At 44.9% G+C, this 12,391-nt stretch overlaps 2 protein-coding genes across 11 annotated transcripts in view; both read left to right on the top strand.

The window, feature by feature from the left end:
- NEU2 (neuraminidase 2) overlaps window positions 1-9,722 on the top strand; it is a 37,000-nt gene extending 27,278 nt beyond the window's left edge. For 4 of the 8 annotated variants that reach the window (XM_067002653.1, XM_048063159.2, XM_067002652.1 and 1 more), the window contains 2 exons: window positions 6,670-6,874; window positions 8,610-9,722. In XM_067002653.1, coding sequence (XP_066858754.1) covers window positions 6,670-6,874; window positions 8,610-9,548 — 1,144 coding nt within the window. In that variant the 3' untranslated portion in view covers window positions 9,549-9,722. Of the gene's footprint in view, window positions 1-1,031; window positions 1,225-2,891; window positions 2,974-3,904; window positions 3,925-6,669; window positions 6,875-8,609 lie in introns of those variants that run through there. The other 4 variants (XM_013188073.3, XM_048063160.2, XM_067002654.1 and 1 more) reach the window with 4 other exon arrangements.
- A 143-nt stretch (window positions 9,723-9,865) lies between these two features.
- The window catches only part of INPP5D (inositol polyphosphate-5-phosphatase D), a 57,332-nt gene continuing 54,806 nt past the window's right edge, over window positions 9,866-12,391 (top strand). For 2 of the 3 annotated variants that reach the window (XM_067002629.1, XM_067002628.1), the window contains exons 1-2: window positions 9,866-11,335; window positions 12,057-12,264. The gene's annotated coding sequence lies outside the window, so the exon portion shown is untranslated. The remainder of the gene's footprint in view (window positions 11,336-12,056; window positions 12,265-12,391) is intronic. The other variant, XM_067002630.1, reaches the window with a different exon arrangement.

Raw genomic sequence — 12,391 nt, 5'->3', positions numbered from 1 at the left:
TAAGAGAGAGGGAAGATGGTAATACAGAAGCATTTAATTAAATTGCTTGGTTGTAAATCAACACCTTAGCAACTCTCTATTTGGCTTGCACAGATCAAAACCACAACTGCTGTCAAGTGGGTAGACTTGCTTCCTCCTTTTTCTTTACTAGCAAGATCTATTTGCAGGATTATTATTCTTATTATTTTCCCAATAATCTCAGAGCCAAGAAGTGTTAATGGCAGCAATGGAAACACAGTAGAGAAAACATAAAGGAAGAGAAACAGCCAGGAATGGGAAAGGTGAGGCAAGGCTGTCTCTGACAGCAGCAGCACCACATTACATCAGTAGCACAAGGTAGTCACGAAGTCAATTTGCTTGGCTGCTCCCAGCAGCAGCAGCTGCAGGTGCTGCCCCTAAGCTCAGCAGGCCACGCCTGGGAGAAGGGATGGTGCTGTCCTCTTCTCCCTCAGCCTCCCACCACCTCCTGGGGCCCTACACTCACACTCTCCCCTCCTTTCTTCTGCTTGACTGTGCCTATTGATTCATTGACTGCAGCTGCTGGTATGAAGTTTGGCTGCTGGGAGCTGCATCTGTATGCAGCAGCATGTTCCTGTACTGCTGCCTGCGTTAGCCCATGTCTTCATCCAGAAACAGCACGCTGATGGATGCCAGGGGTGGTGCCAGCAGAGGAATATGTCAGCTTGTCACAGCACCCTCGCTCACTGGTTATAACCATTTTCTGAGGTCTTGTGGCAAACTTTCATAGAGCTCCGGAGCACTCTGAGAGGAAGTGCTGGGAGTCAGCGTGCTGGGACTAGAGGAACTTTCCCCTCCTCAGCACAAGGGGACAAGAAGAGCAGGAAAGGACAGGCAGGAGTAAACTGCATAACCATTACCAACAACAGCTATTCTGTAGTCCTGTCAACCCATGCAGATAGAAATATGTCATTTAATTACTACAGTCATTTCAAAATCTTTCCCTTGCATTTGTCCAGCTCAGATGGAACCTCCCCTTATATGCAAAACAGGTTTGCTATTTAAATATCGGCTTGTGTATATGTGTCAGCTGCTAGCTCTTCCTGGGGGATCTGAGACAGCTGACATTGCTGCCAATATAAATAATTTTGCAGGTTGGAGACTAGTTGGTAGGAGTGTGGTGAACCTTCTTTTTATTGTATCCAATAAGAGTGCTTTTTTTCCTTTGCTTTTGACGTGACTTCCAGGAGGCACAGAGTGAAAGAGGTATTTTATTTTTTTTTCCCTCTCCATATTAGTGGGTATTGCTGGGAGCTAAAAAGCTAAATACAATGTTTTTTAGGTTCAGGTTGGAGTACAGTCTGTGTAGTCCTCTACCAATGATGTGCTATGAAAAAATAATGCTGTTTCATGTAATTCCTCTGTACTGCTCAGAAAACCTGTGTTTTAAAGCACAGGAGCTTCTGCCAGGCTGAACCACAACATTTTGAAAGCAGAACTGGACTGATTGTTTAGGAAAGCAATGACTGAGGAGGCTGAAAATCCCCTTGTAAGTGTGGTATGAAGTTTTTACCGCAAGAAAAACTTTGCTTCTAGTATAGTTAAAAAGTTTAATCTAGCCAGCAGCTGGATTAAAGTAATTCCAGCTTTGCGCCTTTTCAGTTTTGAATTTTGAATGTTTTAAACAGTCATGTGTTTAAAGTTTATTGCTTGACAGGTGTCACTGATAGCTCTACTTTCTGACCTTGCACTGAGGCTGATTTATTTATTGGTGCTGCCTGGCTTGTTAAGAAATCCCGTGATCTGGATTTAGTGTAGGATGTGCTCTAGGGGATTGAGAAGGCTGGAATAGCTCTCTGGTGCTGGCTTTCAGCAGAAATAGGTACAGTCATTCCGTTTAGCTAGGAGGAATGGCTTGCACGTAGAAATACACTGTGTAGCAAGCATTTTAGAAGCAAACTCGGTCTCCTATTTCTTAGCCCTATACAACTGGAACATGGCTTCTCCTGGCCCCTTTCTGTGCAGTATTCTAATGGAAGTGTCATCTTTTCTTTAAATGAAACAGTATAGATATATATTTCAGGATAGCGCTTAGCTGACTTCTATAAGCTTGGCACACGCTGTAAGTCCAGGTCTGATGTTAAGCGGAGAAGGACAGATTCTTGTGCTTGTATTGAAAAGCAGAATTTTAGTTGGCTTTTGAACTTGGCTTTCTCAGGTTCTTTTGTTTGTGTTCCTTGCCCCTCTTCCCCGAACCTCCCTGACGAGGTTTGGTTGGTTGGTTGGCATCTATCTAGATTCCTCCAAGAACAAACTGGCTCCTGCACAGATCAGCAGGGCACCCTGATGGGGATCAGGAGATAGAGTTCAGTTTATTACCTTATTTCTGCTGCTTTGTTTTTAAAGACATACTGCCTTTTCATCTTGGATCTGAACTTGTTAAGACAGTTTTTTTTGTAGTAGCTGAGGTCAGTGGAAATGTTATCCTTTTTAGTCACTTTTCTTGGAGAGGGTTAAAACAAATAAGCATGGAAGAAATTATCCTCTTCTGTATTTAAAAAAAAAAAAAAAAACAAACCAACCAAAACAAACAAACAAAACAACAAACCATGTAAGCTGCCTTGAAGGAGAGAAGTGGAAGGAACAAATGCCTGATCTTGGTGGCTGCCAGAACCTATCCCTTACCGCAGCTTGAGCTCCTTCCTCCAGGTCTCAGATCCATCATAGATTCATTGTATTGTCAGCTGTTATTTCTTTTGACTCTTCTGATGTGCTGTAAACAGTCTCTGCTTTGGAAATCGTTTCAGCTGTATAACTTGCAAACTCTGAGCAACAGTTTCCTCCAATTTAACTCATGACTCTTCTTATGTAATTCCACCATGCTTTTCTTTCTCCCTGTCTGCCCAGTTCTGCTTGGAAGTGGGGTACTGGATCTCAGGGCAGCAACTTCCCTGGTGCATTGGAAAGGAATTGCAAGTAAATGCCAATAATCCCTGAACAGCACACTTCTCAAGGGTAAGCCTGGGAAGTAAATTCAGAACTCCAGTAGATACCAAAACCCAGGAGGCAATACTGGTTTAATGGCTGCATGATAAATTTGCCTTCTCCCCATTAGTTTCTCTGTCATCTGCAAAAAGGTTATCAGCGACCTCTTAGGAAATAAATTACTGTGTCAACTCCACTTCTCTTTCCCTGCCCATTTACCTCACAGAAGTACAGCTAACTTTTCTCCCCAAGGTAATCAAATTGGTACAAGTCTGAGCAATTACTTGCAAATTGTGTACAGCTCTCCAATCTCCTTCTTGTGTTTCAGGCCTCTGTGTTCCTAGAAGATTGGTGTGGTTGTTTTTTTTTTTTTTTTTTTTTTTTTTCCTCCAGATATAGCTCTTGGTCTGTCAAAAGACACTGCTGTGGTCTACAAACTTTGTCTTGACAGTGTCCTTAGATCAATGCTGGCTGCAACGCTACCACCTTCTTCCTTGCAGGACAGCCAGTGTTATTTCAGCAGGAATAGAGTAGCATCATGGACACATGCATCCCTTGACAATCTAATCCTGGAGAGGCTGGTGTGTCAGATTTGAATTCTTGCAGTGCTGGAGTGTGAGCTCTTGATCACGCCTCATGTGGCTGTTCTGTTCATGATTTGCTGTTCTGTTGATGATTTGCTAATTTTACTTCTCTCTTATTTAGGATAATGTAGCCAGTGTTTTTACCTTTGAAAATGGGTAGAGGTCAAGAGAAAAATTAGTTTTTTTCAACTGGCTGGAGAGTATCTAAAGCAGCACTCTTTTTTTTAATAAATATTAAGAGCTTTAAGCTATTTAAAGATTCTGCATTTTTTATTTTGTGTGAAACTGAAGCTGCTGTGAGTCAGTCGCTGCTTGAGGATCCACCACAGAAGACGATAGAAGAAGCTGAATACTGACTTTCAAGTGTTTGAAAAAGGATGGAAAAGTTTCTCTGCAGGTGGATACATGGTGTATATGCATGCAAGCATAATATGCACACTGTGTGTGGGGAGTATACACACGTGTGTGTCTATGTGTGTATACACACACGTCCCTGTCTAGTCTCTGAACAGATGCCACTTGGTCCCAGAGTTTTCCTCGGCTGTAGTTGTGGGTGCTGTGTCCAACAGCAGCTGTTCCCAGCCCTTGAACACCCCACCTTCCCTCACTCCCCATTTAGCACTAAGAGGAACAGAAGAGCATTGCGACGCGCACGCTGAGCATCTCGCAGAGGGGCCAAGAGCATGGGGAGAGATGCCTGCAGAGGACAGGATCATACAGGAGGGACTAGGCTGCAGTGGGCTGTTCTGCTCCCACTCCCATGCTGCAGCACAGCCTCTGTGGCATTGGTCTTTCAGCTCTACATCACGGGTTCATGGGGGTGGACCAGATCTCTCTTTTTTTTTCTTTTTTCTCCCCTCCCCCCCCCCCCCCCCCCCGCCCTGCCCTCAAGAAGGATTTCAGTATCAGGATGGCACCATGAGCAGGAATCTTAGGGAACCTGTGCTGCACTAGACAGGCTGACTAATATCCCTTTAAATAATCTCCCTTTAAATAGTCTGGAAGTACTCTGGTGAGCTTCTGTTTCAGGAACCATGAGAACAGCCACGGCTACAGTCTGTATAAATAGCCAGATCCATGCTGCTCTGTAGTGAACAACAGTTATTTATTCTAGGACAGTCTTCCTATTTTCTTCATGGCGTTGCATGGAGAGCTGAGATCAAATCTGTGGTAACATTTCTGTACAGTAGCTGTGCTGCTGGCTTTTCACAGGCTGCTGTACTGGAAGTGGTGGTGAGGAGGGAGCAGCTACCCTTTGGAGATGGACTTCTCTCCCCTGTGGCTTTGCATCTGAGCAGCGACGGTGCTGGGGCTGGCTAGGGTCTGTACAGCTGGCTTTAGCTAAAATGGTGCAGTTAGGACCCTCTGATCAGTGCTGTGAGTTTAAAAATTTCATGGGTATTCATAGCATCTGGAAGGTGAAAGCAAGGGATACTTGAATGCTTGCTGCCTACCTGTGGATCTGGATAGAGCATAATGTGATGGTCCTGTCCGAGGAGGACAAACTGCTTATCTGCATTGTTCTAACTCAGTAATCAGCACGGTAAAAGAAATTTGTTAATCAAGTCTATGTTAGGCTGGATAATTCTTAGAAGAAAAAAGATGGAAGAGTGAAAATTGATCTCCAGGTAGATATGTGCTTTCTGCAGCTGCATAAGCAACCTTCAGTTTGTCTCCATCTGGTCCTGAATTATCAAGACAGCCTTCAAAACATGAGGATCTGATACACAGCCAATAGCCACTATAGCACTTTCCTATTTATCTAAATCGTGGAGAATCCTCAACTCTTAAGACAGCATTGCAAGTCTTGCCTCAGCTGAGGTAGGAGGCATTTGAATTTCTTACTCATAGTGTATTGTCATCTTATCCTTGCCATCCTACCCACTCAATGCGTCAGAGATCTAAGGCCTGATTTTTTTTGAATGTTGTTTTTATTTTATTCCCCATCCCCCCCAACATCTTTGCTGAGCTGAGGATATTCAGGCCCTCAGTTTCAGTTTCTGGTGCATCGTGTCAGAGGTCCTTTTTTTTTTTTTTTTTTCCCCTCCCTCTTTCCCCTCCACTCTGCTCAGATGTAATTCCCCTGAGCCAGTGGGTTTTTGCCAGGGTAAATCAGTTATCAGGAGAGGCTTGGTGCAACAGGACAGACAGATAAGTGGATCCAAGGGGAGGAAGAGAGACAATATGCAGACATAGCACAGACCAGGTCCATAGAGGCAGCTTCCCTAGTGTCCCCTCATGATTGCCTTCTTCCCTGATGTTGTTTTTAAGTCACTGTACAGATGACAAGTGTCCTACCTGATGTGTTACTAGCTCCATATTGCTGATTACTTTATTTTCAAGTTCTGTGAGGCCCTTAGGAACATGTTGATGGCCCTGTAAGACCTCATGTCTGCTCCAGGCAAGCAGTGGCCTTTCCAAATGAGAAACCTGCAGGACCCAGTACGTAAGTCTAATTCTCCTGCCTTGGGCCTCTCCTGGCACACTCAGATGTCTTACATCCAGTTGGTTGACACCTTCTAGTTTCACCATTTAGACACCTTTTGAATTGTTCTTTCATCTTGTGAGGGAGGATGTTCTCTTTTTCTTTTCTTCATACTCAGTGCTTACCATCCTCAAATAGGGACATGGCTGTGGCCATGGATTGCCTCACTGTGTTGTCATTATGGGGTTCAAAGTTCATATTTGGCAAAGCAAAAGTTTTGTGTTGGGTTTTGGAAACACCATCAACAAAGATAGGAATGCTCTTCTGAGGCAAAATACTGAAATGTTTGATTATCAACAGTCTTCTGAATTACAAAGCAACCCCCAAAAAATCCCAGCTTCTGAATTTTATTAAGAAGAAAAAACAAACTACAGACAGCTTTTTAATTAACTGTATTTAGTGTACTTAACTCCAGGAAGATTAACCAGGCTGTTTCTGGGGTAGGTCTGGTCTGCATGGCCAGCTACTATGCAACATGTGGATTCTCTTTAGAAGAGCATGAGAAAAAGACGAAAGTGAAAGCAGCAGAAGTTGCATTTCAGTGCAGGTCAGGTCCCACTGAGCAGGGAGGGCAGAAAGCAGTGGAATCTGCCCATGTCAAGCTTTGTTGGGCTAAGTGTGGGTTAAAATGCAGTGTATTTTGTCTTCTTTCCTTAGCATGATGGCTTCGTTTCCTGTCCTGAAGCAAGAGACGTTGTTCCGGAACGGTACGTGGAGCTACCGAATTCCAGCCCTGCTCTACCTGCCACGTTTCAGCATCATCCTGGCATTTGCTGAGGAACGAGAGGATGTGGTGGACGAACATGCCAAGCTGATAGCGATGCGCAGAGGCATGTATGACCCAACTACGCACCATGTTCAGGTACCAGAGTGGGGAGGAAATAGGGAGACTGCCCAGCCATACTGCTACCCTGTCCCAAATGAGTTGAATGGGTCTGCCTTCTCCGCTGTAGCTAAACCGCTTTTACTTCTCCCAGCTGTAGGAAACAAGCCCACCTTTCAGTAATGCACGTGTCTTTATAACTGCTGGGATTCAACCCCATGACTGGGCAGTTGTTGAGGGACTAAAGTGGAGCAGGTACAGTACATTTTCTGGGGATGGCTCTGACCCATCTCTGCAGAAGCAGAGAGAGGGGCGTGGGCAAAAGTCCTGTTGCAATAGTAAAGATGTGGAAAAGTGGCAGAAATGAGCAGTATCACAGGGATGGGGAGGAGTGAATTAGCAATCAGTGACTATTTTTTTTAATTCATCTTTTTAGAACTAATTCCTGGTTTAAAAAACAATTGGGAACAGCTAGTCTCCCCACGCAAAAGAGTGTCGTCTGGTTTGTCTGTGCCAGTGAATTGGCTACCTTATTAATCTACCAGTTATTATTAACAGTTATCTTGCTGGGTGGCTGGGGGTGGTGGATACTCTATTTATAATCATTTCTTGCATTTGCAAATGCATTAATGTCTTTTTTTTGGGGGGGGGGAAGTCATTTTTCTATTCCAATCCTTCACTGGTGACTGGTTGTCTCAGATTATAGACTCTTAAGAGCTGGAGTCTGCCTAGCAGAAGCAGCCTCTGAATGCATCTCCATTGTCGTACCATTCAGGTAACACCTTGTGTAACTCCTGTAATTCAGTTAAGTAGGGCTCAGTTGGTCATAAGCTCAGTAATTTGTGTTCACATGCTAGGGTTTCTTAAAATTGAAATACTAAATATTCCCAAAAAAAGTTAATACTGGTTGAATAGACAAAGGTAAGACATAACCAAAAAGGGTAATCAGCTAGTCAGGGTAGAAAAGCTAATTAGTATAATCTTATTGGAAAACACTGCTTCTTTTACCAAACCAATAACTCTATGTAGGAATAATTTTCTAATTGCAATGTTGGTGTTTGAAATGTGGCTGTATTATATGCTATTCATGTGAAGAAAGGCGGGGCTTGGATGGTTGGCATGCTTGTTCTGCAACCTATTTTCTGTGTGATGTTGGACAACTCGGTCCAAATTTCCGCACCAGGGTGTGTAATGCCACGTGATCAGCTCCAGCAAGGTGTCTCACTGCAGGCTGACATGGATCAAAATGGAGGAGCAGAAGTCTTAATGCAAATGGATTTGTCAGCATCCAGTATACTTTGAAAGGGTTCAGTTATCTACCTCACTTCCTAGGAAGCACTGACGGAGCGAAGGGTCTACAAGCACATTTTAACCACATTTTATATGTCTGTGTCATATGTGTATATATAAATGTTTGTGAGAATTCCTTAAAATTCAGTTACTGTAGTTTTTTTAACAGCGTAGTCAGACACCAGCTGCACGGAGATGCAGAGTTATCAGCTCCTCAGTGAGCTCTAATTTAAAAAGGACATAACCCACCTGTTCAATGAAGCACATGAGCACTGCATTGTCCAAATAAACTTAATTTATTTTAATTTACATTTGATGGTGCTGGTATGTTGTCTGCCTTTTTCTTGCTCTATCTGCAAACTTGCTTCTCCTGTGGTGTTCTCAAACTCTTCTGTAACTTTTATCTGGGCATCCTTGCACTGCAACCTGGATTTACTTGTAACAGTGTGTTTCATTCTTGTCTCCCTTCACACGGCCCTGGCAGTGGAATAGCATGGAGACCATTGTCAGTGCGCAGCTGAAAGATCACCGGTCTATGAATCCCTGTCCTGTTTATGATGAGGTCTCAGGGAAACTGATCCTGTTCTTCATAGCCGTCCCAGGAAAGATCTCTGAGCAGCACCAGCTCAGGACAAAGATCAACCTGGTGCGTCTCTGCTACATCACTAGCATGGACCAAGGACGCACCTGGAGCGCTGTCCAGGATATCACTGAGGGTGCCATTAGCTCCGAGTACAAGAACTGGGCCACTTTTGCAGTGGGGCCAGGCCACGGATTACAGCTGCTCAATGAGGCCCGGAGCCTTGTGATTCCTGCTTATGCCTATCGTATCCTCGACCCTAAGCAACACCCCACCCCTCATGCCTTCTGCTTCATCAGCTCTGACCACGGGGCGACATGGGAGATGGGGAACTTTGTGGGGAAGGAGAGCGCGGTGGAGTGCCAGGTAGCCGAGGTACACACCTGTGGCAGGAGGGTGCTCTACTGCAACGCAAGGAGCAGCAGGGGAGCAAGAATCCAGGCCGTCAGCTACAACCACGGGGTGGACTTTGAGGGAGGCCAACGGGTTGAAATGCTTGTAGAGCCTCCCTCTGGATGTCATGGAAGTGTTACTGCCTTCCCACCTCCCCCTGATGCCAGGTGCCAAGATAGTTGGTTGCTCTATGCTCATCCTACAGACCCAAAGGGTCGAAGAGATTTGGGAATTTACCTCAACAAAAGCCCTTTAAACCCAGCACACTGGACAAAGCCAAGCATCCTCTTCAAGGGCTTGTGTGCTTATTCAGATCTGCAGTACATGGGGGTCGGGCCAGATGGCTCACCCTTGTTCTCCTGCCTTTTTGAATATGGGACCCGTCAACAATGTGAAGAGATAATATTTGTAATATTCACTTTGAAGCAAGCCTTCCCATCTGAGTGCTGAGTCTTGAGCCTTTTCATCGGGATCCATCTGAAAACCACGGTTGCTGGTGCTTCTTTTCACTGTCACTTCTCATCTTTCAGCAAAAGGGTTTTTGTATTCTTTGTGCACCATCAGTTTGCCATTGGCTTGTACCATCTGTAGATTACAAAATCTATTAAACATACTAAAACTAAACATATTTTGGTTTTGTTTTCCCTTGCCTGTTCTCCTGCCTCACCTTTTGCTTTGGCTGCTACCTTAAACATCACATGCTCAAAGCAAGTATGACTTTTGCATGGGGTCTCTCGCCTTAAGGCCTCCAACAGTCTTGCGTAGGGATGTGCATGCTGATGGCTCAGGGACTGCCTGAGATTAGAGGGCAGCAGTGTTATGTTGAGCTGTATTTAGTAAATTGTGGGGGAAGTACTGGAAAGGACACTGCCTTACTGCCTGTATCTGCTGTTATTTTCAGAAAGCTGTTTTGGCCCTGATTAGGTGTACTTCTTGTAGTCAGTGTAGTACTTGCTAGCAACTCTACCTTTCAGGGCTAGCTGTCTTATGATTTCAGAAAGGCCATGGGATACTATCGTCTTGAAATATTCCCAGCCCACTTCTGTTCTGGATTTGGGGTTGCTGTGTTGAGTTCTCAGGCTACTCAGAGACTTCTGTCTAAGTTCACCTTCTCCTTACTTCCCATGTTCTTGCTTTATTTGCCCTTTTGCTGATACTGCACTAACTAGCTGCAGTTTCTCATGTGTAAGAAAACCACAGCCTCGTGTGCTCCCGTTGTTCCTTTTCCATGGGCAGGGAGAGCGGGACCCGTGCAGGACACCCCAGCCCCATGTTTGGGGACAGGGCAAGTGGCAGAAATTGCATTTTGCGTGTACTACAACTGCAGGATCAGGACATGTCTGCAGGGGGAGCTCCAATTTATAGTCAGGCGGGGAAATACTTGCTGGTCTGTCTAACACAGGTGCTTAGCTCTGATCCAACTGCTCTTATCTCTGACAACCCAATGCCTTGCAAGCATGGCTGTTATTATTACAGAGTATTACTGGCATATAGGGCAGTGTGTCAAACAAATAACATTGCCTCACTTCCAGAAAATTGCAAAGGCATAAATGCTGGAGGAGAAGGACCTGACCAAGCCCAGAGCAGCATGAGAGTGCTCAAGCTGGAAGTCTTTTCAGAGTAAACATTTTTCAGCAGGTTTTGGAAAGAAACAGCCCCCAGTTTTGGTGAGAGATGGGCTCTTCTGAGGCTATTGTGTGAAGTTTATACTGTGAGTAGACAAGAGGACTGACCAGGAATGAGCAGGCACCAAGGACAACACATAAGGGCACAAGGAGTCAGAAAAGCTTTACCCGTGCCTCTGGAAAAATTCTTTACAAACGAGTCTGTGCTTGTTTTCTGCATGCTGTATTCTCTGTGTGTGCACGTGTGGAACGGCTCCAAGGAAAGTATGTTTGTTTGCTCTATTGTTGAAGAAAAATACCTGCTTTCAGAGTGTTCTCAGCATGCACCCCCCTTTTGGGGAGCTCTAGAACGTCATGTAGGATCCTTTGCACTGTCACTGCTCAGGTCTTTGAGTCTCTGCTTACTCAGTGTTTGCCTCCCTACCCCCTACACACACCCTTGCTCTTTATTGCTTATAGCTTTTAGGGAAAGTGTGAGAAGGGCTTCTGATTTTTCTCATTCATCTAGGTTTGTTTCAGGGTACCTGGAGGCTGCAAGCTCCAAGGGAGCGAAGAGATCTCATGGCCTTCACAAATACACCTGTAATTCGCTCAGCCTTCCTCAAGCAGCAGGTCAGTAATGTGCTGGGTCACAGCCTCAAAGGGCACAGCGGCTGAGCAAACCAGTACTTTGTGGGTATTGCTCATGTGGCCTTTAGATGTAGGCCAGAGTCTAAATGTACTTCTGTGGCCAAATAGCTTGTTTTGGGTGCCCACCATGCAACTTGAATGATGCCACGAGCAGTATTTACCCACTGGCTGTGGACAGGCTGGTGAGTTTGCAGCCAGCTGATCCAATACTAACTGGACATCGGTAGCAAACCCAGTTCAGGTAAAGCACTTATTGCACTGTTATTCCAGAGCTTGGAATAACACCCTAATATGGGAAAAATAATGTTTGCTTTGTCCGTAGACTATAATTTCTGATTATCCAACATCAAAATGTGTCCAAGTTCTTTGTCTGTGGCCTCACTCTCTCAAGTAAGTTTAAGTGAGATACTGCTGCTGTGGTTATCTAATAGCTACTATTGGGTCTGGGTTGCATTTGTCTGACTGATACCCATTGTTCTTTTGTTTTACAAGGGGAGATCTTCCATGATACTTTGTCCCAGTTTGGGATGACAGTATAGACTATCTGAAGCACATCCTATTTCTTGTGGAAACCTAGTGCTGTACTGGCTACCCCTGTAGTATCACTACGTGCCCTGTATCTCCATGCAGTCTGATCCCGGCAGTCCTCCTCTCTGGCAAACGCTTTAGCTCCTCTCCTCTTCTCTAATCTCTTCCTTCTCAGATCTGCTCACAGGCCTTCTCCAACACAGGCATGCATGGAAAGAAAATAAATGGTATAAATATCTGCTGCAGAACAGCCTCTTGAGTCTGTGGGGGACAAGAAGTTACCACTGTCCTTTGGGAGTCAGGCTGCAGGTAGCTCAGAATATGCACACACGTGCACTGACCACACAAGGATCAGTCTTTCTCCAGCGCTGCAGAGATCAGATGTAAGTGCCATGAGAAGTACATCAGACGCCATTTCCTCTTCAGGCAGTGCTGCAGATGAGCCTTTAGGGAACATAGAGAGGCTTATGCTAGGGGTTTAGGATTCACCTTTTGAGCAGCTGGAGCTGT

The sequence above is a fragment of the Anser cygnoides genome, chromosome 9 (genome assembly GCF_040182565.1).
Source record: "Anser cygnoides isolate HZ-2024a breed goose chromosome 9, Taihu_goose_T2T_genome, whole genome shotgun sequence".
Classification (NCBI taxonomy): domain Eukaryota; kingdom Metazoa; phylum Chordata; class Aves; order Anseriformes; family Anatidae; genus Anser; species Anser cygnoides.
Note: the sequence above shows the minus strand (reverse complement) of the source record. Positions and strands in the feature narration are given on the sequence as shown.